The sequence below is a fragment of the Pleuronectes platessa genome, chromosome 4 (assembly GCF_947347685.1).
Source record: "Pleuronectes platessa chromosome 4, fPlePla1.1, whole genome shotgun sequence".
Classification (NCBI taxonomy): Eukaryota; Metazoa; Chordata; class Actinopteri; order Pleuronectiformes; family Pleuronectidae; genus Pleuronectes; species Pleuronectes platessa.
This window is the reverse complement of record NC_070629.1, coordinates 24,974,303-24,990,157: the sequence shown is the minus strand read 5'-3', so window position 1 is coordinate 24,990,157 and position 15,855 is coordinate 24,974,303. Positions and strand designations below refer to the sequence as shown.

The 15,855-nt window shown below is 40.7% G+C and overlaps 1 protein-coding gene across 1 annotated transcript; it reads left to right on the top strand.

Moving 5' to 3' along the window:
* Positions 1–7,319: 7,319 nt before the first annotated feature.
* On the top strand, positions 7,320–14,027 carry ptgs1 (prostaglandin-endoperoxide synthase 1). Its single transcript, XM_053421621.1, has 11 exons — positions 7,320–7,460; positions 7,542–7,622; positions 8,873–8,989; positions 9,493–9,633; positions 10,365–10,508; positions 10,639–10,820; positions 10,971–11,054; positions 11,283–11,529; positions 11,999–12,285; positions 13,270–13,417; positions 13,530–14,027. Exons 1-11 carry the CDS (start codon positions 7,454–7,456, stop codon positions 13,877–13,879), a joined length of 1,788 nt encoding a protein of 595 aa, XP_053277596.1. The 5' UTR covers positions 7,320–7,453; the 3' UTR covers positions 13,880–14,027.
* The last annotated feature ends 1,828 nt before the right edge of the window (positions 14,028–15,855 follow it).

Here is a 15,855-nt window from a genome sequence, read left to right as displayed (position 1 = left end):
AAGTAATGAATAATGGTTGAAATGATTATCGACGGTAGCTCGCTAAAAGCATGATGTAATTGATATAATTAAATTCAGAAAGGTAGTAATTAGTCAGCTAAACAAACATTTGTTAGTTAAACATATGAATATGAAGTCGCTAAAATACAAGTAAGTATTAGCGAAAGTAATGAATTAATGGTTGAAAGAGGTAAACATCTTGATATGAATCGTTAAAATACTTCAATAAGTGATTGAAGTAGTTCAGAGAAACATAAATAAACACTCAATGCATAATAGCTAAAAGTAACAGTGGAAAAAGCTGAAATGCTTCGCTGAGTAGTGAACATTGAAGACGCCTAAAGTAACTGATAAAGTTAAGCTTTTGTTAATATGTCTAAAAACAGTCGCGCTAACTAAAAGTAACAATCGCAGTTGAAATAGCTTGAAAAATAATTAGTTTTCTATAAGTTAATAGATGATTTTACTATACAAGGTAACAGGTAAATAATAAACTGTGGAATAGAAGTGAAGAACATTTGAATTTACAGTGACATTACCTGATAATAGTCTGATAAAAGCTTTAAAAACAGTTAAAGGCTATGAACTGGGTTAGCTGATTAGACAGTTAAAATAATAACTATAACAAACGTGTCAAATCATGATACTACTAAAGAGTAATGTACAGGTAAAGTATAATATGTACGTAGCTGGAAGGCTGAACATCGAGATGGAAAGAAATCAAAGTACTGCATAAAAAGGTGTCAGTAGTATGAAGACAAAATTTGACTGACACCTCAAACACTGAGGAAATAAATTGAAATAACATCCATTCTATCAATAGAAGAACATTCTTCAGAACGTATTTGAAGGGAGCTCATCTGACACGATGTGCGGTGACGTCAGCCCAAAGAAAAAGGTTTTGAGGATCACAGCTGAAAGACACGTTGGATACCAGTGTCCTGCAAATGTTTATTTAAATGCTTTGTGATGTGTGCATGAAAATATAATACTTCACAGCTGGGTAACGGCTGCGACTGTTAGGAAGCACATGAATAACACACAGAAAAAAAAAGTGAGTCGCGTTCTCCGGCCGGTGAATGTTTGCCTTTGGGAGCTTGTTGCAGAAATTGTTGTTTGAAAATTCACCGTCCAGCAGCGTGCAGCGTCCAACAGGCTTCATGTTCCTGAGATCAAACCCGTCTAGATTACAGTCCTGCAGCCAAGCTTTCAACAAACAAAGGAAATGGCACATTACACCATCCCTCTCTCTGAAAAGTCGTGTCGGAGAGAGAGAGAGAGAGAGAGAAAAAGAAAACTCTCAGTTATTTCACAAATACGAGTTTATTTGAAGTGCGGACAAAGAAAAATGAAGGGCTTTTTTTTTTTCAGGGCTTGCACTCCATATGACAGCAATTTGGGGGTATTGTGTATTTTGGCCCAAGCGTGTGGTCTATGATAGATGACAGGAGAGAAAATCACGAACTGCTGGCTCGAGCACAGACATGCAAATTGCTTTCAGCTGATTGCCGTATTCTGCTTGATATTTATCAAGTCCATTACAGTATGCCTCTTAATTTACAGCCAGGAAGCAGCTGATCAATTCCACCAAAGAGAAGAGGGAGGAAGAGAGCTGTTTTTTATGGTTTTTTTCCTCCATTGAGTAAAAAAGTAGCCGGCGAGCACTTTGAAATTAAGTGTATCCTCAAATGCATCTTGTTTTACCACATCAACAGAGACGACATCCAGAAATACGTTTCTCACGTTGATCCCCAATTCACACTGGTGTCAGTTTCTGCTGAAACTACAGATTTCATTGTCTTGGCTTATTTATAAAGAGGATTTATTTTTAAATGAATGTGAATCCACAGGCCGTCTTGTCCTATCAGGTTCTTCAGCATCGACCTTTGGTTTTTTTTAAATATCGTTTGTTTTAATTTGCCTTTAATTTGCCTTTCATGAAATCAGTTCCGTTGAATGTATTTGTGTTTACTGGCAATTAGAAGCGTCACAATAATAATGATTTAATCGGCTCTGGGATTTCACAGCACTTTATCAATATCAAAACAATAATGCAAAGACGGTTCCATTCCATGAGGACATTGTTGTGGGGCTGTGTGATTTCAGTCTTGTCCTGGTCCGCGTCCAGCTCTTTGCCTCGGCTCTCGTTGTGCTGCAGGACTCGGGTCAGTGTCAGAGATCAGCTACTTACCCAATCAGGTAACAACATCCAGGAGGAAAATGACTTCCTTCCGACCACTTGCACTCACCTGCAGTGACACGGAGCAATCAGAGGTGAGCAGGGCTCCTAATCACGGAAACCCCTTTAGGTCAGCCCCCCACCCCCGCCCCCGCCCCCGGCCCACCCAGCCTCCTACAGCACCTCCTCCCCCAACAGGCCAGCTCAGGGTTCAAGTGTTTAAACTGTCACATCAAATAGGCTCAACGTGGAGATTTACTCGAGCAGGACATGTTGTGTGTTTAGTTTGATGCCGACTGCAATATCCTGCCGCTCTGTTGATCCTATAGCAGCTTCGAGCGGAGCACGGTCGAGGTCGAGGAAACGTGGCTGGTGCCGGGCACGCTCATGCTCCGGCCGGCCGGGGGAAGTGTGGAAGGTGGGACAGGAAACGGAGGGGTGTTTTAGCCAAGAGCCCTGGAAAGGATCTACATCCCGAAGCACAAGCAGGGCTCCCTCAGTGTTTGTTTGGACAAGAGTACCTCTGGTCATCGGCCATATTGTGCAATAGAGTGTGATAAAGCAAAGAGAACGTGCGAAGGGGTGAGACGCTTTGGACAGAGACCGGGGGGGGTGCATTTTAGATTTACGTTGTGGTCAGTGTGTCTGTTTGAATAGAACCCATGTTTGTGTTTCATGCACCCTGAACTTTTGATGTGCCGGACCCTGACTGCTTGAAACACTCAAAATGTGGTCAGTGTGCAGAGTGACTACATTACAGTAAGAGGACTCTGTGTTTTCCTACAGTGAACTGAGCCAGGTCTCTGACAGCTGCTGGATGAGTCCAACTCCCCCCCCCCCCCCCCCCCCCTTCCATTTGCAGCATGTAGTGTACATCTGAGGACTGTGAACACCTAAACCCAGCTCACAGTACTGTGTATGGATAATGATAATCTACAGTATATGAGTGAATTAGGAGAATACTGCATTCAAAATTGCGCTGAAGTCTTTAAGTTATTGGGAAAAAATACAGACTCAAAATTGTGAGGCACTGTGGAGTCAGATGTCACTTCCCTGTGTTACAATGTGCAACACTTTTCACATTCCACCATTGACTGTAGAGAAAGATGGGCGACATGACAGTGAAAAGTGAAGCCAAAGCGTCTTGATTGCCCCCTGGTGGCTGACTGCAGTAAAGGTCATAGACTCCACCTCCTCCTTGTTAGACGATTGGACATAGATCAAACCCGAAAGTCAAAGTACATGTCAAATTAGTGTTTTGTTGCTTTACGTAATTCTTATCACACTGATGGTAAGTTTGGTTTTAGCTACTTCTTTGATGCTACAGGATGAAACATCATGATTGACAGCTGAGACTGACCCTGAGATTAAAGGGGCGTGTCTGTGAGCAGCACGTCGATACCGCAGGTCCCTCCCCCAAACACTACTGGGTCCAAATGTACAACATGGCTGTGCTCATGTCCATTATAACCTAACTAATAACATCATAACCATTATAAAGTAGTTATTATAGGATTGCTATATTAGACTGTTTTAACCAAAGGTACCTAATAAACTGAGTGTCTGGGTGGACCACCAGCTGACTCCAGGGGGGGGGGGGGGGGGGGGTCTGTCCTCCTCTTCAATCAGCTGCTTCTTCTAACAAATGAAAGCTGGTGGGTTGTGTTAAGGCCTCGCCGCTGTGTGGCTCTGTCAGAACCCCCTCTGAGACGCCGCATGATGACCTCGCCTGCACGCCCGTCGCCCTCTCCGTCAGTCGGCCCGGTTTGTTCCACGAGTGGACAGGAAGTCTGCTAATCTGTAACCCGACCCGGTGGAAGGAAGAAGTCAGAAAACCAGCCCTCAGTGCTTTCACCAGTCGTATTCATCACCAGACCTGGGCCGAGGCTCATTTGGAGCGGGAGCGCGGCTTAACTAAACATCTTCTCCATAAAATAAATGCTTCCAGGTTACTCCCAGTCCAGGTTCCACTCAGAGGAGCATCTGATCTCAATTATCAGGAATGCTATAGGAAGCATTGAGCCTCGGCCTGCATGGCAGACCGTGACAGCCGGCAGTACATCGACAAGCCCTGTGTGGATACGAGTCCTTTTCAGGCACTTGTAAGGCGGGAAATGATGATTTGATAATTAGTTCCTGATGCGTCCCATTCTTTTTCATATCAATCATGTCTGGGAAACAGAATGTAATTCAAACACAGTTTGCTGTTTGAAGCTGCGGCTCAGTCGCCCCGTTATTACACTGAACGTCTAGTGGAGAGTGACTGGATGCCCACAGTCTTGAAACGATGGGAAAAAACAGCAGATCAAGGCAAAGCACTGAAAAGGGGAAAAAACCTGACACTAATGTACATGTTTCAAAATGCATTTCTAGTGAAACTATCTATGAGTTTACTGATGTAGTTTCCATGAGCGTTTATGTGTTTGCACTTGAAACATGCCAACATTTCCCAAGAGCCCGGATTTAAGTGGGAGGAGAAAAATATTAAAGCTGCATTCATGTTTTACTTTGGTTCAGAAGCTGAGTAAATTGATCATTTAAAGAAGCCGAAATCTCAATGTTTTAAGGTTTAAGATTTGTTTAATGTTCTGTCTAAATTATATAAAAAATGGGTTCCACTTTGTTTTCTGAACATGTTGTATGTTGTATATCACTCAGAGTTCCCTGGTTCCAGATTAAATATCTGACATCAATGAATTCAAACACCCAAGTGTCACAGTGAAACTCCCTGAAAGGTTGAACCCGTTATTTAGAGCCACAGAGTGAGACTCTAGCACATAGATTGTAAATAAAGATGGACGACATTGAATCTACAGTATATAAGGAAATTAGGAGAATACTGCATTCAAAATTGCATTGAAGTAAAAGTATGTGAGCATTATTGGAAACATTTACTTCAAGTATAAAATTGAAACTACTCTGTCAGTGTTGTATTACCATAAAAATACAGTATTGTACTACTACATATTTTCAGTAGTATCTTCAACAAGCTTCATTGTAATGATGCAAGTGAATTTCCACTTATTTTGGATTCAATTGAGTGGTTTAATTTTATATGATTATTATATGTTTATAAAGTTAATCAATCTCTAAAGTTGACAATAAACGTAAAGTGCCTAAAACACTCCATAGAACTAGGGGGCAGTGTAGAGTCAGATGATAATTCCTTTTTACATTACACCAATGGAAACACTGTAGATAAAGATGGGCATGACAGCTCCCGAAAGTGAAGCCAAATCACCTGGATCGCCCCCTGGTGGCTGGCTGAAGTATAGGTCATAAACCCTGCCTCCTCCATGATAGTGGAGATGGACCAAACAAATCAAAAGCAAATACAAGTAAGATCAAATTTCCCCTCACTCTGACTCCACAATTTTTTTTTAACCAGAATATATGTTGGCTCTTATACATAGTCTCAAAATTATTATTTTCATAATTTTCAAAAATTTCAGGGCCTCATTAGGTCAGATGATAAAGTTCTCTCCATTATTTGGAGGGAGACGATGTCCAGTATAGTTTTAGGAGCACATATTCTAAGGAAGAAGCAGCTGCATCGTCTCTCGCTCTTAAAGAAAACCCTGTGAGACGTCCTGACCAAACTTGGCAGACGATGCAATCTGGTCTGAGAGTGACAAGAGGGACGAGCTCATCTGGTTTTAATCTGAGGACCAAGACACCCACTGTCCTCTCCCTGAAGATGACAGGATACGGAAAAGAAACCTTATCGCTGCAGTTGTGGATTGTGGCTGTCGAAACGAACTAGCTGCCGACATTTCATCAGAAATGATGATGTCAAAGAGAAAAGGAGGGAGAAAGCTGGAATACGAGACTCCAAAAAAATGTGATGAGCAATGTAACTGGAATTAGAAGGGCAGTGGTAACAAATGACTTATAATGGCATTCTGAGCGGTTTTAACTTCAAAAACATATTCGGTGAAGCTTCAAAGAGAAACGCAGCAATTTCAGGAGAATTAGTCGAACACGTTTCGATCAAGATTGAACTTTATCTCCATGTGGACACTGCAGACAAGCTGCAGAGTCTGTAAATTGCTCCAGTATGCAGGAAATGACTGAGGAGAGTTACTTCAACAGGCAAAAATCTCACAAGGCTCTGGCTCAGATAATCTCTCAATACCAGGTCCTGGAAACTCAGCCGCATTGTTTAAAATCAATCTCTTCAACTGCAAACAAGCACAGTTTTTACATTTAATTTCCCCCTTTTTCAAATCTGACCGATTACTGAGCAGTGCAAGGGTTTGTGTGTGTTATACCTGCGTTGGATTGCTGACCTCTGCAGGGGTTTCCCAGCCTCCTCCTCTTCTTCACATGAACAGACAGTGAGGAAGCTGCTGACGTCTTCAAAAAGTAAAAAAATGAGAATCTACCTCAAGTTTTTTAGATCTATAAGAGACCAGTTTAATACATGTAATTTAGATTGTGTATTTTGAGTAATTGTACACTATTACAGACAATATCAGGTCTGGCTATGATGATCACTGCATCATCCATCTTGTGCCTTCTCTTTTCATTATAACTCATACTTCGAATTACGTAAGATTGTACAAGGGGGTATTATTCCATTATCACCTATTTCAAATAATCAATTGATCGATTTAATTGTTTTCTTTAATCATGATTGATTAGAATGTAAACCCAAAGATTGACCTAATATCATAGAAAACTGTCAAACTGTTTGAAAGTTGCATTTCAGAAGCTTGTGCCACGTATTTCAATGATTTAAAAAGAAAAGTCTGGTTCATGGAGAGCCTCCTCAAAACAGAATCTCGTTAATAACTGCAAGAGACACGAAGATGTTCTTCTCTTATTTACCAGCAGGAGGAGCTAGAGCGCTGTGAAGTTTTTTCCTGGAGCATCTTCTGTGTTTTTGTTTCCTGTCACTCTAATCATTTGAATGACCTTTAAAAAACATTAATCTTTATTATTTTAAGAGCTAAATATTTTTTTGTACAAAAAAAACTACAAAGGTTTTAAATAGCATCCTGGGAATAATTGAATTTACAAAGTTTGGTTAATGATGATCAAATAAAAATGATTTGATGACAACTGAATATACTTTTAAGTCTAGACATGAAAGAGGAAGTAGAGGAAATAGAGTTTCCACCCCTTTTTCAAAAGCTGACGGTATAAAGCCACTAAGGACATGTTGGTTATATGAAGAGAGTCGTCCTCCAGAAACAGATATCTTTCCTTTTTTTTTTATTTCTTTTTTTTTTGTTATTCACCCATCTTCAGATGAGCCGCATGTGAAAAATCATGAGAAGTGAGTTTAACCTTTATTTTGATCTGTTGATTTTTTCTACAGTTATGTGATATTCAATCCCTTTAATATTTTGTCAAATAGAGTTTAGCATCTTCTTCATGTGGGTGTCTGTCGATCTGCTGCTGCTGGAGACTTCATCATGTGTTGGAGACTCAAGTGTTGGTAAGACTTTTTTCTTTTTGTTTTGCAGAATTTACCATAATTAATAGATTGACTGTTAGATTAGGGATTACAGGGATGATATGATAATACGACATTTGACTTTTAAAGCATGGTAAGAGATTGGCAGGTGACCACTTGCTCAAGGTAACTATAGTTCAGATTTAAAGTGATTAATCAAGACTAATTTGTTCATAATTACTCAATGGATCCACACACAGGGAAAATGCAATCGTTACTGCAGCAGGCAGGTCAGAATGAGGTAGACAAGAAAATAGAAATATTTAGAAAAGGCAATATAATATAAATATGTACAATATATACACCTTTCAATGTAGTGGGTTTTTATAGAAACGGTTTAAAGTGCAGTGGCACAGGATGATTGCAATAGCAAGTAGCAAAACCACACATGCACTGTATCCTATAGTTCTATAGGAGGGATCTACAATTATGCTTCTGCTTCCTGAGTTTGAAATAAAGCAGAGAGAGTTTGGCCTGCATGACATCGCCAAAATAAAATTTAACACGTACGTTTTCATTTGAACACGTCTGCTGGTTGAGCAAGCAGGGTGGGCTCTCTTATCTGTCGTCTCTTCCAGCTAATGAGGAAGAAGAAGCTGCAGCGTCACTTCATCTCAGGAAGTCGTAGTACAACTGCAGAGACAAATAAAGATATGGGCCGGTTGTAAGTGAGGGTGGTGCAGGCAGCAGCAGCAGCTGTGTGGAACCTGGATTCTGTGGCAGAAAGCTCTATGCAAAATGCTGTTTAACCTTCATGCATCCACAGTTACACACATTCACACACAGTAGAAGTTTGATCAGTTTCTCATGCACACTCATCCGCGGGACAGTGACCCTAAGGCCACAGTTTCTTAACTTTTTGTCGTAATGTGATATTATACAACTTTAGGGCTGTATTTAACTTTAAAGCCCAAGATTTATTTGGAATTGTCTGTATTGATGCAACTGGCATTTTCCCGATTATGCCAGTTGTATTTATTTGCATCCTTATGATTATTTGCATGTTTTTGCAACATGTTTGCATCTCGTCACGGGGGGGGGGTTATGTTTCTCTGTGAAGATTCTATTTGATGTTTCTTAGTCGTGTGACAGGTTTAACAGGAATTCTTCATACAGAGGTTTTGATATTTGACGTATCTCTCACCTTCGTACTGTGACACACTCCAGGGCCACATCCCTGTCCCTTTAATTCTCTTTGACTCAAATCGAGATGTCTTTGTCCCTGTTTGCAGTGAATCCCTGTTGTTACTACCCGTGTCAGAACTCAGGCGTGTGTATGAGGTTTGGCTCCGAACACTACAGATGTGACTGCACTCGCACCGGCTTCTATGGAGAAAACTGCACTGTTCGTAAGTGAATGATCCACATCCATCCATCCATCCACTTTCAGTGCTTCTAAGCAGATCGCTCCCAAACCTTCACAAAGTAATTTATTTATTGTTTATTCTACTTGGACTGTTTGTGCCTTTACCATTTTGTCTTGATTCCCAACATTCAGAAATAGGGATCAGCAGAATCTTCGTTAAACATTTTATATTTAAAAGACACATCAAACGTATCATAAAAGGCTGTTCATGCAATCTTCTGCCATAAATGAGAAAATCTTTGGGTTAGAAAGGTTATGAAAAATTGTGCAAGCTGACAAACAAGTGATTACTACAACAGCAGTAACTTTAAATCATCGTTAATGAATGATCCAGACATTTTCCAGTTTAATAAATGATGAATGTTGGACGAGGGCAAACAAGCAGCAGAATGTTTTTTTTCGATGAAACGTTAATAAGGGACTTATTGAGAAATTATAAAGATATTATTTCCCTCTAAGTTATTTACTCTTCATTGTTGTACGTAGCTGAGATCTGGACCAGGATTCGTCTCATGCTGAAGCCGAGGCCGATGATGGTTCACTACTTCCTCACCCACTTCCAGTGGTTCTGGGACGTGGTCAACAACTGTTTCCTGCAGGACGTCTTCATGAGATTGGTGCTGACAGGTCGGTGATGAGATCAAACTTAAACTAGTCTCTCAGTAGCATCACAGACAGACTCGTCATAGTTTTTACTCTTTGATCTGGTTCTCTATTGCATTTATTAAAGCTATTTTGAATGTTAGTGCTGTGAAATGTGTTTGTGTGAAGGAGAATGTGCACGCCCACATTTGCAAACCATATTTTGAGCCTAGAAGAGGAACTGATTCAATAAACATCGAGATTTCCTTTGCTAAATGTTGCATGTTCTCACTTTGACTTGCCGTGTGCCTGCGATCACAGTTGAAGGTTCAGTCAGGGTCACTCTCACTTTACACAGAGCTCATTGTTTCCTTGTTCCTTGTTGTTAATGAAAACAATATTTAGAAAACAGGCCACAGATGTATAGTTTACAATCTGTAAGTATGATACAAAATATTCCTTTTGGAAAAGATTCCCACGGTAGTTTTTATTACTGCCTGTGTTGGGGACAATTTTTCCAGCTGTGGAAGAATACACATTTGGTGTGATGGGGGGGGGGGGGGGGGGGGGGGGGGGGGGGGGAATGTCAAAGCAGCAGGATCATCAAGAGCAAATCAACATCACAAAAAAACATGAATCCATTTGCATGATATAACTTGTATCACAAACACTTTAGGCTACTTAATCGGGGATATATGTCAACACAAGTTGGTTCATGGGAAATACACAAATAATAAACATGTAGTAAACCAAATATTTTCTCCTCTTTCCTAAAGTCAGAAGTGAACTTATTCCAAGTCCTCCGACCTACAACACCAAATATGGTTACCTGAACTGGGAAAGCTACTACAACACGTCCTACTACACCCGCCTCCTCCCTCCTGTCCCTGAAGACTGTCCTCTGCCCATGGGAACTAAAGGTGACACTCACACTACCACCGAGAACTTATCTGTAAATATGAATTTATGTAAAGCTCCAAACAACGGCAGAGTTTTGAATAATATGTTGATGATTCCGAGGAAATCTTTGAAATGTTTCTCCCTTCACAGGTAAACCCGTTCTCCCTGATCCCAAAGAGCTGAGCGAGCGTTTCTTTAAAAGAATCAAATTCCGGCCCGACCCCCAGGGAACCAATCTGCTGTTTGCCTTCATGGCTCAACACTTCACTCACCAGTTTTTCAAGACCGACCACAACGTTCAAGTTGGCTTCACCAAAGCTTTGGGACACGGGGTGAGACACAAACTGACCCAGTGGGTTCAGCAGCAACTATAAAACCTATTGAGCAGTGAAAACAAAGCACGTGTCGCCGCCATTGCTGACTATGAATATGTTTGATTATTCATTTTTATTACCAAATGTACTATTCTCTCACTCACTCAGGTGGACGCGAGTAATATTTACGGAGACAATCTGTCACGACAGCTTCAACTCCGGCTTCACAAAGATGGAAAGTTGAATTATCAGGTTGTTAAATTCACTCAAGCTTTAATTTTTCTTTACAGAGTTGAATGAGAAGATTATTTCCACTTTATATCACTTTAAAACGTTTGTTTTTATCGGTGGGAGTTCATGGGGAATATAAACATTGTCTGTGATTATCTGGGATATTTTGGCTTCATTTCTGGACAGTGGGAGGTGATGTGTTGTTCTGTCATGATTAATGGTTCTTGTGTTTTCTGTGTTTTTTCCCAGTTAGTTAATGGGGAGATGCACCTTCCCACAACCGCTAAGGTCCCCGTGCACATGGTCTACCCTGAGAGTGTTCCTCCTGAGCAGCGTCTGGTGATCGGTCAGGAGCTCTTTGGCATCCTGCCGGGTCTCACCATGTACTCCACCCTGTGGCTGAGGGAGCACAACAGAGTGTGTGACGTCCTGAAGGCCGAACATCCCACCTGGGACGACGAGCAGCTCTTCCAGACCACCAGGCTCATCATCATCGGTGAGGAGCGGACCAAGGGAGAAGTGCTCGTCTTGAGCTGCTTGTTATTCTGATTGGAAGTCAGTCTCAAGTCAAACGTTTGTGTCTGTGTTGGCAAATCTTCTTTCTCTGTGACAGAATGACTGGAGGAAATATTTAAAGTGCTGCTTTGTCCCAAAATAATGAACTTACTATTTTAAAACTTACACTATATGAACCAGTTTTGACTGGATCAATAGGTTTGTAATGGAGGTCTAGTAGAAAATGTATCTTTCCTTTTCATAACTGGCCGTCTTTTACAGACCTTTTGGGTATGGGTCATTTGTTGTTTCTAGCTTTTCAGATATGAGGATATGAAGCTTTTCTTTGTTAGACAGAATACATTTGGATTTGCTGATTTGCACCTCTTCTGTCATCCTCCAGTTTCTTCTCATTGTTTTTTCCACTTTAATAAAGCTTAGCTGAGTTTGGCTTTATTTTCTCCACCCAGGAGAGATCATCAAGATCATCATAGAAGAGTACGTGCAGCACCTGAGCGGTTACCTGCTAAAGCTCAAGTTCGATCCCTCCCTGCTCTTCAAGGAGCGTTTTCAATACAATAACCGCATCGCCATGGAGTTCTGCCATCTCTACCACTGGCACCCGCTGATGCCCGACAGCTTCCTCATCGACGGAGAGGAAATCTCCTACTCCACGTTTTTGTATAACACCTCCATGGTCATGCACTACGGGGTGGAGAAGCTGGTGGATGCTTTCTCTCGACAGCCTGCAGGACAGGTAGCGGAACCTCAGCCTATAAGAGGCCCAAACTAAAATGCGACTGAAGCCTGGTCAGTTTTAATTTCTTTTGCGGATGTGATCCTGCAAATCTGAAAATAATAACTTGAGAAGGAGTGAGTGAAAATATTATAAGTCTGAGTGAGATTTTTAACAGTTTTAGTCTCAAGAAATTGTCTCACGCAAATATTACAATATTACAACTATACTCTACTACATTATAGAACCAATGAAATCAGCGTTTTGTCAAATCATGTTTGTTTCCATCCTCCACCATGATACAAATAATGAGTTGCACATCAAGCAGCATTCAAACAAACCTGGTGAATGTATCTTCAGCTCGTTTTAAATGGTTTTAAATGACATGCTCACAATTTTAGGACAGGTGAGGACTTAAAAGTTTAATCATGTAAGTTCATGTAGCTGATTGGAGAAAATGTAAATTTGCTGACTCATTAGACCTTCATGTGCCGCAATGAAATAGATAGATAACAGCCCCTTAACCCTCTGGCTGCAAACCATTAGTTCTTACATCAAGAGTTCCTCTCACAGGCCAAATTATAACATTTCAGAGTCTAACATGTCCTAAAGTTAATAGACAGGAACTCATAGTTACTATACTTCCATGAAGACAGAGAATAGAAGGTAACATGACTTCTTCTTCTGCTCATTTTGGGAGTATCTCTCACTCCGATCAGAGCTGTTGCGACGTGAAACACAACAGGTATTTATAACCATTAAACCACTGTCTTCTTAAACCCACACAAATTCAACTTCCTCTTATAACACGTCCCTGAATTGACCGACACATGACGCTCTCAGATACAATCTCTCAGCAGCATCTCATTCATGCAAAGTGATGTTTCCGTTTGCTTAGAACAGAGAACACAATGTGGATTACTGTCTGTTGATGCCCGTTGAACAAGAGGAAGAATAACCTCACCGGAGTGATGGATGGTTCTCTCTCTGTGTTTTCCCTGTCAGGTCGGTGGAGGTCGCAACTCTCATCAATTTCTTCTCAAAGTGGCGGAGATGGTGATCAAAGAGTCCAGAGCGGCGCGTGTGCAGCCCTTCAATGAGTACAGGAAGAAGTTTAACCTGAAGCCATACACCTCCTTTTATGAGTTTACTGGTGAGCAGGAGTCGTTCTGCAGATACAGAAACCTTCCGTCCTTCTGAGAGCTTCTTGCCTTTATTAATCTAATTTCATTTTCAAACGGCTGTTCACTTTTCCCCCCGAACAGACGACCAAGAAATGGCGAGAGGTTTGGAGGAGCTCTACGGGGACATCGATGCTCTGGAGTTTTACGTCGGAGTCCTGCTGGAGAAAGCTCGTCCTAACAGTATATTTGGGGAGAGCATGGTGGAGATGGGGGCTCCCTTCTCCCTGAAAGGCCTGCTGGGAAACCCCATCTGCTCCCCTGTGTACTGGAAGCCCAGCACGTTCGGGGGGGAAAAGGGCTTCGACATCGTCAGAACGGCCACTTTGAAGAAACTGGTTTGTGTCAACACCAAGTGGTGTCCATACGTGGACTTCCACGTCCCACGAAGTGAGGAGCAGGCAAAACCAATGAAACCCTCTACTGAACTTTAACGAATATTCACCTTGTGGTGTGCGACTTCAGCAATCACAATTAGTTTGTTACAGATTACATGTAAGCAGGTTAAACTCCTGAAATTACAGTTAATTATAATTCAAAGGGAAAATGGATGTGGATTAATTAAATCGATTTTGATTAGTATATGATAACTGTCTGTGATTATTTTGTTATTCTTTCACTGTCCCTTTTTTTTCCCTTTTTTCATTACGGCAAAATAATCAAATTACCCAAGATGAAATAATGATATTTCATATGAATAATAGTAAACAAAAATCAGAAGCTCTTTTAATTGCATTTTAATAGCTCATTTTGCAGAGCCATGTTTCAGCTGCAGCCGGACTTGTATGTGCACTTGTGAGTTTCTACACAAATCTGAATTGAGAGAAGCACAGAAACTCAATGGCAGGATGCAGAATGTGGTGCAACCCAAATAGAGTCTATGGGTGCAACACTGTGAAAGTGTAAGAAACGTGGTTACACAAAAACTTCTGCTTCATGAAGACAGTCACGCTGAACGTAGGCTGCCGCTGGAAGAGAAAGGAAAAACATTCGACAAATCGAAATTTAAGTTACATTTGTCACACAAATTTTCTTTTCAAACAGCAGGATGCAGAAATGATTTCCTCCTGTCTGGATGAAGCACTAATGTATTTTCAAACAGGGACTCAAATCAATTTCAGGAGGTTGTTGGGACAAAGTTGAACTTAGACATCAAGATCCTGTTCCAGACGTCAGAAACAGTCATTTAAACTTGTTCTAATGGATATGAATCCAGCTCTGGAACTAAACATTGAGAAAACACAGATAAAGGACCAGGAGTAATGAGGTCTAGAGCACATGCTTATAGTTTTTGATAAAGTGCAACACTTTTACAATAAAACATATCTGCAGTAAATTATGCTTTATTTTCAGAATGAGTCTCCCATGAGGTACATGAATAACAAGTTACACGTGACTTTGGTTGTGCCATCTATGTGTTTATTGATAAAGCCCCATCTACCCTCCTTTGGTTTGTAAAAAAAAAAAAAGGTTTAACAGTCAAGTAGCTTAAAAGAGAACGAGTGAGAGTCACTGAAACGAGCTGTTTCACAAAGTGTGAATCCTTGGCTGCTTTACTTCAATGGTCTCTACTGTACAACACGTTTACTTGAACTAACCATCATAAGTTACATCATAAGAAGTGTCTCCTACATATATTATAAATAAAAAATCAACACGACAACAGGCTACACATGCACATTTTCTCTTTCACGTTCATTAAGAAAATAAAGACTTAAAACAGTAGAGAGAAAGACAATTTATGGTAAAGCTGTAGTTGACGTGAATGAATGTAACAAGTAATATTTCAAAAGTGCCGCGCTAAAGCTATCAAATACACATCAACAAAAAAGTTGAGGATGCTAATATAAAAATGTGCTTTTTAAAGGAATAGTTCAACAGATTGAAAAGATGGTTGATGTCCCGGTCCTGCTCAGGAGCTCCATTGGATTTCTTGGTCAACAATCAGGAACAAAGGAAATACGACATGTACACCAATAAAGCAGTAACGCTCCATCAGCAGCAGTTTCGCCGTTTGTTGTCGTTCTGTTTTGTTTTCTGACAAAACGCAGCCCGGGCTTGTGTCTTTCTGTTTTGTTTGGAGGGAGTTTGTTGGGTAAGAAAGTTGAAATCTCGAGTTGTGGGTGAGAAGCGGCGACAAGAGGACTGACCACTAGAATTGTCTGATGAACGCGAACACTCAACAATTCGTAAACATGTGAATCACACATCACACACACACACACACACACACACACAATCATTTTACTCAGAAACATGTAAATAAAAATACTCCCTTAAACCTGGAACTATTCCTTTAAATACAGAATCTCGTATCAAACTATTTCTCATCACAGGTATTGGAGTATAGCTACAGTTTTGAATGTTCAGTCATTTGAGGATGGTATTCACTCGATGTCTTATTCTGTCA